This window comes from Erythrolamprus reginae, chromosome 3, assembly GCF_031021105.1.
Source record: "Erythrolamprus reginae isolate rEryReg1 chromosome 3, rEryReg1.hap1, whole genome shotgun sequence".
Taxonomy (NCBI): Eukaryota; Metazoa; Chordata; class Lepidosauria; order Squamata; family Dipsadidae; genus Erythrolamprus; species Erythrolamprus reginae.
This window is the reverse complement of record NC_091952.1, coordinates 124,093,950-124,107,224: the sequence shown is the minus strand read 5'-3', so window position 1 is coordinate 124,107,224 and position 13,275 is coordinate 124,093,950. Positions and strand designations below refer to the sequence as shown.

Sequence of the window (13,275 nt, the reverse complement as noted above, 5' to 3'; positions counted from 1 at the left end):
GAGTCAGTTTCTGCTCTTGGAAAGTACATATGCAGGGAAGATTTTGACCATCGTAATCCCTTTCTATTATTTGCTTACACCTTTCATTGAGTTCTTTTAAACTCCTGAATCTAATCCACAGCACTGGGATTTTCAGATAGTCATCCAAATTATCCAAATAGTCACCAGACCTGATTCTGAATAATTTTTATGAGGTCAGTCAAAGTTGACTCAATGTTGCCAGTTGCTGAACACAATATAAAGCCAGTTTCTTACATAAACAGAGACTATAAACCTTAGAAAACTGATAGAACTGTAGTAGTAAGAAAATAACACAGTGAATGGAAAAATTCTGAGTACAGTGGCACCTCTACCTACGAACACCTATACTTGCGAAGTTTTCTAGATACGAACCAGATGTTCAATATTTCTTTGCCTCTTCTCATTAACCATTTTCCACTTACGAACCTGAGCCTCTGAAACTGTAACCAGAAAAGGCAGGGAGAAGCCTCTGTGGGGCCTCTCTAGGAATCTCCTGGAGGAAACAGGGCTGGAAAAGGTGGGGAGAAGTCTCTGTGGGGCCTCTCTAGGAATCTCCTGGGAGGAAACAGGGCCAGAAAAGGTGGGGAGAAGCTTCTGTAGAGCCTCTCTAGGAATCTCCTGGAGGAAACAGGGCTGGAAAAGGCAGGGAGAAGCCTACATGGGGCCTCTCTAGGAATCTCCTGGGAGGAAACAGGGCCGGAAAAGGCAGGGAGAAGCTTCCGTGGAGCCTCTCTAGGAATCTCCTGGGAGGAAACAGGGCCTCCGCCTTCCCTGTGGTTTCCCCAATCACACAAATTATTTACTTTTACATTGATTCCTATGGGAAAAATTGCTCCTCCTTATGAAATTTTCTACTTACGAACGGGGTCACGGAATGAATTAAATTCGTAAGTAGAGGTACCGCTGTATACAATCTGACTTAATGACAAATTTGTTAGATGGTCTTAATTAAACTGGTCTCACAGTATTCCGTCTCATTTACAATCAACAGAGAAATGTGTATAGCTGCTTTGAACTCTAGATCAATAGTGCCTAGGGAGGCGGCCAAACAAGATAAGATGGTAGCCAGAGCAGTGTGGTCAAACACCGGCCCCTTTGTACATGCATCCATTGAGCTGTGGTGGTGCAGTGGTTAGAGTGCAGTAGTGCAAGCCAATTCTGCTGACTGTTAGTTCGATTCTCACCAGTTCAAGGTTGACTCAGCTTTCCATCCTTCCGTGATCGTTAAAATGAGGACCTGGAGTGTTTGGGCCAATATGCTCTCTAATTGCTTAGAGAGAGTTTTAAAGCACTGTGAAGCGACATATAAGTCTAAATGTTATTGCTTTGATCACACTGCTGTGACTGTCAACTTGCCTTTTATTTCCCACAGCACATATGCCTTACCACTACAGGCGGCTCTCAACTTACGACTACAATTGGGACCAAATTTTCCGTTGCTAAGCAAGGTGCGTTGTTAAGAGAGTCATGCTGGACTTTGTGACTTTTGCCGCTGTTGTTAAGTGAATCATTACACTTCAGTGAATTATGTGAATTATTAAGCAAATTGACTTCCCCTTGTCAGAACTTGGCTTTGAAAGTTACCAAATGGCAATCACATGACCTCAGGACATGGCAACTGTCATAAATACATCTCGGTTGCCAAGCATCTGAATTTTGATCACATGGCGATGCTGCAATGGTTGTTAAGTGTGCAGATCGGTTATAGTGCCATTATAACTGAATGGTTCCAAATCAAGGACTACCAGGGGTGAGTTCTTCCCAGTTTGGACTGGTTCGCCCGAACCTGTAGCAACCTGCTGTTGATGTCACGATGATGGTATACTGGTATGGTCGGTGCCAGTCTGTGGGTGCTGCCATCTTTTTGTTTTGGAATTTTTTTTCTTCTGAGCGTGCTCAGAAGCTAAGTTTCCGGCACTGTGCATGCGGTCACCATCTTGTTTTTGGCTTTTTTCCCCTTGGAGTTTTCAGCACTGCACATGCGCACGTGTGTCCATGCAACACAGGAAAAAGTGAACCGGCAGCGAGATAAGTTAGAATCCATCCCTGAAGACTTCCTATATATCAAACCAGTTGAAAGACTGTACAGGTAGTGACCGTTTGAAGTTACACTGACACTAAAGTGACTTATGACCATCTCTCACAGTCATCTGTTGCAACATGAGCTGTTATGAGTCCGTTTTGGAATGAGTGGCATATAACAACAACAACAGAGTTGGAAGGGACATTGGAGGTCCAACCCTCTGCTTAGGCAGGAAACCCTACACTACTTCAGACAAATGGTTATGCAACATCTTCTTAAAAACTTTCAATGTTGGGGCATTCACATATAAATTGCATATAAATACAATTCATAAATGAATGAATAAATAAATAAATAACCCCCCCCCCTGTGCTCACATGATTTACATTCATGATTGACATCTGGTTCACACTTATGATGGTCCCGGGGTCGTGTGATCCCCCTTTGCAACCTTCTGACCAGCAAAGTCAACAGGGAAGCCAGCAGGAGAGGGGATCCATTTGAAATAAGCGTAGTAAATAAATTGCTAATGGAGAGAGGTGGCTAATAACTGTGGCTAATAAGGGCGACTCAACGTCTGCACTTCTCACCCTTCGAAAGCCTACCTTGCAATTCCACACTTAGAGATCAGTCGATCAGCTACTGTAATGAGTCAGAAATTTTACACACTTTAAAGCTAATATTTATATTGGCATAAGAGAGATGTTACTTTTATATAGCCATAGCTAAAGATATCTTGGGTTATATCATGGCCTGGAGATAAGGACACTGCCTATGGATTAAGGGAAGAAACCGAGTAGAAGTTACAGTTCACCACCATTCATTCAGTGGCTGTTCAAAGTCAAAATAGCAGCAGAAAAAAAGTGACTTACACCTGGGTCCTTGCACTTACGACTGTTGTAGCATTCCCATAGTTAAGTGATCAAAATTTGGATGCTTAACAACTATCATGCATTTAACAATAATTGCAGTCTCCCCAGGGTCATACAATCACCATTTCTGACGTTCCCAGTTGTTACCAACAAGCTAAGTCAATGGGAGGAAGCTGAATTTGTTTAACAACTGTATGCTTCACTTAACAACCATGGCAAAAAAAAAGAATGATTGTAAAATGGAGTGATTCATTTAGCAACCACTTAACTCAAAAATAGAAATTCAGGTCCCAACTGTTGTACGTTGGAGACTATCTGTATGGACAGGGCACCACAATGCGATAGATGAGTGTAAAATATATAGGGATTGTGCATACGCATTTGTGTTCAACTGATGCCCTAAATGTCCCAGATTTGATTGCTTCTGTGACAGATTTTTTGCCTTTGCAAAGGTGTGTGTGTGTGTATGTGTAACATATTTTTTTCCTGATAATGAAAAGGGAGACTAGTATAGATTATAGATCTATAGTTTATTATGGTCTCATAAGCTAGCCATACCCTTACTGGATTGGCACTTGCAGAGTCTGCTTTATAAGCCAGTGGCTTTAAACTCTAGACTATAGGCCAGTGATGGTGAACCTTTTTTTCCTCGCATGCGCGAGTGCCCACAACCATAATTTAATGTCTGGGGAGGGCGAAAACAGCTTCCCCCTCATGTTTTGCCCTCCCCAGGCTCCAAAGGCTTCCCTGGAGCCGGGGGGGGGGAGGGTAAAAACACCCTCCCCCATTCCCCTGGAGGCTCTCTGGAAGCCAAAAACGCCCTCCCAGAACCTGTGCGTGAGCCAAAAATCAGCTGACCAGCACACACATGCACGTTGGAGCTGAGCTAGGGCAACAGCTCACGCGCCAGCAGATATGGCTCCATATGCCACATATTGTTAGTCTTCTAGTTAGATAGATAGATATTTATTTGTTGGATTTTCCCCCCTGTTGAATCACCCTGGTATACCCAAATATGGAAGGGAGCATACTGCTTCCTGTTTGCCTCTCGGCCCCTCCAGGTCATATCCAAGGCAGTTATTTTTTTTTACAGCCGACAAACTATATTCTATATGTGTAACATATTTTTGCTGATAAGGAAAAGGAAGGGAGAACAGTATAGATCTATTTCAAACAATTTTGCTCTCACCAGCTAGCCATACCCTTACCAGGATTTACCCAGGTTCAAATCCAGGTAAGGGTATGGCTAGTTGATGAGAGCAAATAGCTTGAAATAGATCTATACTAGTCTCCCTTCCTTTTCATTATCAGCAAAAATATCTATATGTGTATGTATATGTATGTATGTGTGTGTGTATTTGTATATATATATATGTTTTTGTGTTCAAGCCAAAAGCACCAGCCTGAAGATGACGAATGGGACCTCGTCGAAATGACACCAGGAATCTCTGAAACTTACATGAGAAGAAATCCGAATATGCCAAGACCTTCATATATATACATATATACATATATAAATATGTAACCCTTCCCTGGTGCAGAGCTGAAGGGATTGGATACTGTAGCCTAGAGGATAATTCTCTGCCTTACAAGGCAAAGGTTGCAGGTTCAAGTCCCAGTGGGTATGGCTAGCTGATGAGGCCAAAATAAGGCTGAAATAGATCTATCCTAGTCTCCCTTAATTTTCAAATTCTTCAAAAAAACCCCCATGTGACATATATATATATGTTTTCATAGATTTTCACGGGTACAGGTACGACGGTCTTGGCATATTCGGGTTTCTTCCCGTGTAGGACTTGGAAATTTCTGGCGACGTTTCGATGAGGTCCCACTCGTCATCTTCAGGCTCTTGCTTCTGTCCTTGTTCTAGGGCGAACACAGCGAGACCTGAGCTGCCTTCCGTCTATAAATACTGGTGGCTGGGTGTAGTTTGATGGCTCAGCAATTGCCTGCTGTGTAGAAACTTCTTGGTGAGTCAGTGGGGTAACACCTGGGGTCGTTGATGTAACTGAGGTATGCTGATTAGTTAATGATTGTGGATTAGGCGTGACATCCTGAGTAGTTGGAGCTTGCAGGCTACTTGGTTGTTTTGCAATGTGTGTTCCGAGTCTGGTTTCAGTTTCTATGGCTGGGATACGTTTGTTAATGAGGGCTGATTTCCAGATGTCTGGTAGGCGGGAGGTATCATCCCGCTTGTTCATATTTTGGGGATTCTATCTCGATGGCTTCCATATATATATATATATATATATATATATATATACAGTGATCCCTCGGTTAGCGCGGGGGTTACGTTCCAAGACCTCCCGCGCTAACCGATTTCCGCGTTATATTGGATGCGGAAGTAAAACCACCATCTGCGCATGTGCGCCATTTTTTCCATGGCCGCACATGCGCAGATGGTGGAGTTTGCGTGTGGACGGCGGGGAAGACCAAGGGAAGATTCCTTCAGCCGCCCAACAGCTGATCTGCTCCGCAGCGCGGAAGCAGCGAGGAGCCGAAGATGGGGTAAAGGCAAAGGGGAAACCCCATCTTCGGCTCCTCGCTGCTGCCGCGCTGCGGAGCGGATCAGGTGTTGGGCGGCTGAAGGAACCTTCCCTTGGTCTTCCCGCTTGCCGCTTGCCAGTCCACACACGCCCCCCTGGATGAGCCGGCCACAGGGGCGAGGGGTGGGGATGAAGGGGCAGGACTTCCCGGGCGGAAGGCATGCTCGGCTCTGCCGCTCCAGCCCCTTTCGGCCGAGCCTCCCCGGCCAAGCAGCCAGGGAAGTCGAGCCAGGCGTGGCGGCGGCAGCGCTGCTTCTCCGGTCGCCCGGTCCTCTCCTGCCTCCTGCGCCGATGTTCCCCGCTGCGACGGAAGGCAGTCGCTTGGCTAGGGAGGCTCGGCCGAAAGGGGCTGGAGCGGCAGAGCCGAGCACGCCTTCCGCCCGGAAGTCCTGCCCCTTCATCCCCACCCCTCGCCCCTGTGGTCGGCGGGGATGAAAGGGCAGGACTCCCTGGGTGGAAGGCGTGCTCGGCTCTGCCGCTCCAGCCGCTTTCGGCCGAGCCTCCCTAGCCAAGCGACTGCCTTCCGTCGCAGCGGGGAACATCGGCGCAGGAGGCAGGAGAGGACCGGGCGACCGGAGAAGCAGCGCTGCCGCCGCCACGCCTGGCTCGACTTCCCTGGCTGCTCGGCCGAGCCTCCCCGGCCAAGCGGCAGCCTTCCACCGGGAGGCTCAGCATTCAGTCAGTCGTAGCGCTGGCTGTCAACTTTTCTTTTTAGCACTGGGGAGGCAAGTCAGCTCCTGCCCAGTTTTAAAAAGAAAAGTTGACAGCCAGCGATTGTTCCGCTGCCGCCAGCATGGCCTGGCTGGCAGCGGAAGATGTAACGGAGCCCACGGGGGATTCGCCTTCCTCCCACCCGCAGCCGAGACTGATTGTGGGCTCCTTCGCAACCTCGGAGAGCTTCCGGGGCATGAAAGCTCACGAAAACCAGGAAGCTCTCCGAGGTTGCGAAGGAGCCCACGATCAGTCGGCTGCCGGCGGGAGGAAAGCGAATGCCACGGGGCTGGGCTCGGCTCCCCCCTCGGCTCCCCCCCTTACCAGCCCCGCCGCGGAAGGCTCCATTCTGTTCCCTGCCGGCCCGATTGAGCGGCCGGCGGTCTCCATTCAGGGAACAGAATTAAAAAAAAATTATTTTTTAATATTTTATTTTTTTAAATAATATTTTTTGAAAAACCGCGTTGCAGCGTTTCGCGCTAATCGAGAACGCGCAAGTCGAGGGACCACTGTATGTATATATATATATAAAGAGAACACTCAAATAACACATCCTAGATCTGAATGAATGAAATTCTCATTGAATATTTCATCTGCACAACTATTCCATTTGCACATATATATATATATATATAAAGAGAACACTCAAATAACACATCCTAGATCTGAATGAATGAAATTCTCATTGAATATTTCATTTGCACAACTATTCCATTTGCACAACAGCATGTGAAATTGTCAGTGTTGCTTCCTAAATGAAGTCTGATTTCACAGAAGTTTTATTTACTTGGAGTTATATTCTGTTGTTTAAGTGTTCCCTTTATTTTTTTGAGGAGTGTATATGTATGTATGTATGTATGTATGTATGTATGTATGTATGTATGTATGTATGCATGCATGCATGCATGCATGCATATGTATCTATGTCTAACATATTTTTGCTAATACAGTACTGAAAATGATCAAATTTGTTTATTGGCTTTATATGCCACCCATATCCCAGAATACACACACACACACACACACTTTCCTTGGAGCATCTTGAAGGCAGATTTGCCTAGCCCAGTGGTCAAAGGTGTGAAGCAGTGGATTTGAGGGTTGGGCTGTTTGGTGGGTGAATAGCCATTTCTTCCTGAGGAAACCACCTTGCTTTTAACCCAGGTCTGGGTTCAAGCAGAAAAGCATGCTTCTCTGGAGCTAGTCCCGGAAACACTGGGATGAGCAGTAAGGCCAGAGTTTGCAACCGTGTAGATGTTGCAGGAGATGGAGGAGGAAGAGGAGGGGGAGATCGCGCATATTCTGCCACAAGAATCCCAGCAGCCAATTAGGTCCCATAGAGTTAGCCTTCCCGGCCCTCTGGAATCAACTCCCCCAGGAGATTTGAATTGCCCCCACCCTCCCCGTCTTCCGCAATATGTTAAAGACGCACCTATGCCGCCAGGCATGGGGGGGACTAACTCCCCCCTCTCTTCTGACTATAGCACTTGAGAATGGTATGACTGTGTTGCATTGATTGTTTTTAATATTAAGGGGTTTTAATTCTACTTTTATTAATTGGATTTGTATCATTTACTGTATTTATTGTTGTTGTGAGCCGCCCTGAGTCTTTGTAGAGGGGCGGCATACAAATCTAATAAATTAAATTAAATTAATTTATTAATTAATTTATAATTTATTAAATTTAATGTATTGATTTATAATTTATTTAATTAAATTATACCTCCAGAATTGTCTTCTGCCGCACGAATCCCAGCGGCCGATAAAGTCCCAAAGACTTGGCCTTCTCCGGGTCCTGTTGACTAAACAATGTCGTCTGGCAGGCACCAGGGGAAGAGCCTTCTCTGTGGTGGGCCCGGCCCTCTGGAATCAACTCCCCCCAGAGATCAGAACTGCCCCTACTCTCCTTGTCTTTCGCAAATTACTTAAGACCCACCTGTATCACCAGGCATGGGGGAATTGAGATATTTTCCCCAGGCTTATATAGTTTTATGTATGGTATGCTTTTGTTGTATGGTTTTATATAATGGGCTTTTAGAAGTTTTTTTAAAAAATATTAGATTTGTTACATTGTCATATTGTTATTATTATTGTTGTGAACCACCCCGAGTCTCCGGAGAGGGGCAGCATACAAATCTAATAAATTATTATTATTATTATTATTATTATTATTATTATTATTATTATTATTATTATTATTATTATTATTATTATTATTAAATATTCCAATTGAGGAGTTACTGCTTCCGCTGTGTGGGTGTGTATACTTAAAGCAAAATCCCTTAGTGGGGGGGTGGCAGATACAGAGAAAGAGAGATAGACAGACACAGAGAGAAATTTCAAGCGCCCACCCACCTCCCTTCTCATCCCTTGCTGCTCCCAGCGCAGCTTCAGAAACGGCGTCGGCGCTGCCTCCGCAGCCGCGTTTCGAAGCGAGCGCGGGGTTGCGGACCGCGGCCATAGGCGTAGAGCCTCGGCTGTGAGGTGGGAAGGGCTGAATCCTCCCCCGAGGGGGAAAACCGGGAACTTTTGCAGAAAAGAACCCGGCGGCGAATCCTCGGCACACTCCTGAGGGGAAATACAACCCCTCTCCCACACTCAAAAAAAAAAAACCGGCCCGGTTGCCCTTGAAGAGGGGCCTCCAAATCTCAGGATCAGCCGAGATTATTATTATTATCAATTATTATCACTTATCATCTATTATCATATTATATATTATATTACATTTATTAGATTTCTATGCCGCCCCTCTCCGAGGACTCGGAGCGGGTCATAACAGAATACAATATCACAAATCGAATATGTTAAAAAAGCACATAAAAAGCCCATTATTAAAACCAATAATGGTATTATTATTATTATTATTATTATTATTATTATTATTATTATTATTATTATTATCATCATCATCATCATCGTCATTATATCATCATTATTATTAATTTATTATGGCTTTACAGTATATTTTTCACGATCTCTTGAGAGCGCCCGACTCCTGCCTTCTCCAGGGAGGCGATTTCGCAGCATGGAACCCGGGATACCCGCTCCGTCCCCGGCGGCACCGCGCTAAAGGCGGCGGCAACATCCAACCTCCCCGCCCCCGCCCCCGCTCCCCCCTCCCCTCAGAAGTCCCATCGAGAGGAGGGATCGCGCGGGAACCGCTGAGCTGGCCGCCGCCTTCTCACGCTCGCTTGCGCCGGGGATCTCGTCTAAACCCCGGCGGAGTTTTCGGAACGCGAGAGTCTTCCCCCCCCTCCCGCCTCCCTTCGAGCGGCGCCCGGGGGTGGGGACGCCGCCAGCGACCGGGCACGTGCTCGCTTTCATTCTGAGGGCAGCCGTCCCGGGGCCGGTTTGCCTCTCCACGTGCCGCCGGTCTCAGCGAGCCGGGCAAGCCCTCTCTCCCCTTCCCGGGGACTTGGTTTGGTACGCCCGGCGCTCCTCCTCCTCCTCTTGCTTTTTTCCTCCAGCTGCCGTCGCCGCTACCGCCGCCGCCGCTGCCTGGGACTTAGCCGCCGCCCCCCTTCCCCGGTGGATGCCGCCGGGAAGCGGGCGGAGCGCGCAGCCGGGGAGGGGGGCTGCCGCGGCCGCCGGAGTACATGCCAGTGCCCTCTCCTCCTCTTCCTACCAGAATGCTTTACTTCCAGATGGTGATCATGGCAGGGACCGTGATGCTGGCTTATTACTTCGAGTACACCGACACCTTCGCGGTCAACCTGCAGGGCTTCTTCTGCTACGAGAGCGCCTACCGCAAGCCTTACCCGGGGCCGGAGGAGAGCAGCGCGGTGCCCCCCGTGCTCCTCTACTCGCTGGCGGCGGGGGTGCCAGTCTTGGTGGTAAGCATCGCTGCGAACGGGAGCCGACCGGCCCTACTCACCCACCCACCCTGCCTCTCCCGTCCTTCTCCGCCCCGCTGTCTCCTTTCCCCCGAAGTGCTGCTTTCCGCCTTTCAAGTTGGCTCAACTTGTTGCTGAGTCTCCCCGAGGCGGCGCAGGTATCCCGAGCAAGAGAGAAAAGAGGCCTCCCCCCCCCTCATATATATATATGCATATATGTCTTGGAGGCTATAACTTGCCCTGGTTTTAAATCAGCGGGGTTTATCCATATATAGCAGTAGCATTGTAGAGTTATATACCGCTTCGTAGCGTTTTTACAGCCCTCTCTAAAGCGGTTGACAGAATCAGTAGATAGCCCCCCAACAATCTGGGTCCTCATTTTACCCCATTTCGGAAGGCTCACAATCAATATGCCTGGGCTGATTTTTCCTTCCTTGGTTTCGTGGTTGGGTTATTTCCCCATTGGTTTCCTCTGTCCCTGCCCATTATCAACCCTGTTTGCCTCCCTCCCATCTTGGGATTGCCCATCTCAGCCTATTTTGGGGTTCCTAGCTACATTGCCCAGAGTGATGATAGATGGTGGGAGCCCTTTCTGGGTTTGCCTCAGCTGGAAGAGCCATTTTCTAAAGATTGCTAGTATCCTCAGCCCCCTCCCCTTTTTCCTGACGTTGGTTTCGGAAAGAAGACATGGCAGTGGGATTTTAAAAGATTTTTTTTCTTTAAATGCTATTTTTCGTTGTATCCTTATTTTGTTCAGTGGTTTTAGTCTCAAATGGACAGGGAATTTCTGGTGAGGTGTAGCAAATATTTCTGCTACCCAAAATGACAAGCTTGTCTATTTCTGATGGTCCACAGTAACATAATTTAAACATGCCTGGGATAAACATATATCCATCCTATGATAAAATACAGGAAATTGTATAAGGGCAGATTAGATGGACCATGAGGTCTTTTTCTGCTGTCAATCTTCTATGTTTCTATGGTCAAAGGAGAAGGGAATAGGCATTTTTTCCTTACTTCTGCCTCAGCCCTTTCTATATGGTTAGGGGGTGAGATATAGGCAAAATCTTGACGTGAGTGGTTTTTTGTTTTTTTTTGCGGTATGTTTTAAAAGAAGACACATGAATAGGGGCTGTTGAATGGCATTCAGCTGTTTCCCAGGAAAAAAGAATGATCAAGGAGCATCTGTCTTGAAAACGCTCAGGGTACAAGTTGTAATGTCATTAGACAAAAGCATTTAATAGTCCCTCAGCATATTGAAAGGAAAAAAGGGGAGGGTGTGACCATTCAAAGTGGGATATTTTTAGACACAAATGCACACACACGCTTAGATGTGCAAGACACTGATAAAATGATGCTGCTTGGATTCTCCCTCCCAGCAATAAATTTAAGGCCATAAAAATGGAAAGGGATAATTTGGAATGTGCAGTTTAAACACACCGTCTTATGAATTTGTGACAGACAAATCATGCCAGCAGGGCTATGCTAGAAATCTCATTGGCTATCACATTCTGGAGCCCTTCACATTGATTTAAAGCCATAAAGCCACTTATGCCCTAACGATAAAGTATTTGAAGCTGAGCTGATAGTTTTTCTTCCCATTGTATATTCTGGTTTCTCCTGTTGAACAGAATGTTTAGCCTGTTCTGGGATAAAAATTAGTTCATATTACAATATGTTGTTATAATATGCTTCCATTTCTGGGAAACCAGAAAACCAATGCCTCCTTCCCATTGCTTTAAATTATCACACCCATATTTGCACATAGGTATATCATATATATTTTATCAATTACAGTTTGGTTTTATGATGTCTTAAAGGATGGATACATATAGTTTCTTGCTTATGTTTGTAAGCATAAGGAGAATATGAAAAGGATCATGTGTCTTGTTTTTAACACATGTGGGCCTTTAAGCAAATTAGCAAATAGAAACCTAGAAATGCGCTTTGTGTTTCCAAATATGTATCAAATTAATCTTGTTTTCTCTAGACAATTCTGTTGTTGATGAACACCCTGCTGCAGAATTGATTGAATTGTATAAAGGGTGATGAGTCTTCTTTATATTATTTATATTATTTCTTTATGTTGTATATATGTTGTGTTAGCTTGGTATTATTTTCCCTATGAAATATATATTTTTAAGAAATCTCTTTTTTCTTGGCAGGCACTATTATTTAGACATGTGCATTTAGGGGAAAATAGAATCCAGAGAATGTTTACAGTGGTTATTCTTTACTTCCCCAGTCCAGACTTTGATACATAACCACTTTCAGTCCCAACATGGTCACTAATTCACACTAGATTTGTAGGTGTGGTTGCATCACTTCAGTGTCAACTGGAAGAAGGAGGTATCAAAAAATTCTTACTTCTCTAGACATGCCTTTAAAAGAAGGTTAAAGGTATGTGTTTTGTGTCTCTAGATTACTATCCCCAACACACAGATTTTCTCAGCAATATTAAGTTAATCTCATCTAATCATTGTGGCTATAGATTACCTCTGGTATGTCTGTAAGTACTAGTTGCTAGGGAACATGAATGGAAGAGTGCTCTTGTATTCTTGTCCTACTTGTGGGTTTCTTGTAGGATTTGCTTGGCCGCTGTGGGAACAGAATGCTGAATAGTTTTAATCTGTGTACCCATTATCATTTGCACCAATCTCTTCATGTTTACTCTGGGTTCAAAATGGCTGACAAACATTGCCTTAGCTACAGATAAATGCTTCCCATAAAGCTGAACATTCTTCATTATTTCATAGCTGAGTCTGCTTCCCTCCACCTTCTCCCTCCTTTTTATATGGATTGTTCTTTCTGACCATAGAGATGATCCTCCTGGAACTAGTATTTCAGGCCAGGGAGTGTTTGCAACAGAAGAGGAGAAAGACGTGTCTTATTAATCAGTTCTATTCACAAGGTTAAATCATTACATCCCAAATCCTGTTGCTGGCAGGCTATTTCCAAAGATACAAGATATTAATTTTTATGAAGATTTGTGGCCAACTGAAATATTAATAACCTGCTGCTCTGGCAATGTTATTTTAAAATGGCTATTAAAATACTTTTTTATTTATCCCCTGGAATGTTACATTGCAAATAGGTAGCTACATTATTGATGGCTAGTATATATTAAACAGATTGCTCTGTTCTCTCTGAAGAGGATTATGAATACAATGAAATTGCTTTGGAAGAGCTTCCATAATTAATATGATCAGCCGTCCAAAGGAGCTTGAAATGCAATAGATTATATAATTTGAAGTACGCTCTCTCAAAGTATT

At 45.2% G+C, this 13,275-nt stretch overlaps 1 protein-coding gene across 1 annotated transcript in view; it reads left to right on the top strand.

Moving 5' to 3' along the window:
- The first annotated feature begins 9,766 nt into the window (after positions 1 to 9,766).
- PLPPR5 (phospholipid phosphatase related 5) overlaps positions 9,767 to 13,275 on the top strand; it is a 113,047-nt gene continuing 109,538 nt past the window's right edge. The window contains exon 1 of the mRNA XM_070749030.1: positions 9,767 to 10,003. Within this exon, the coding sequence (XP_070605131.1) occupies positions 9,767 to 10,003 (237 nt within the window). The remainder of the gene's footprint in view (positions 10,004 to 13,275) is intronic.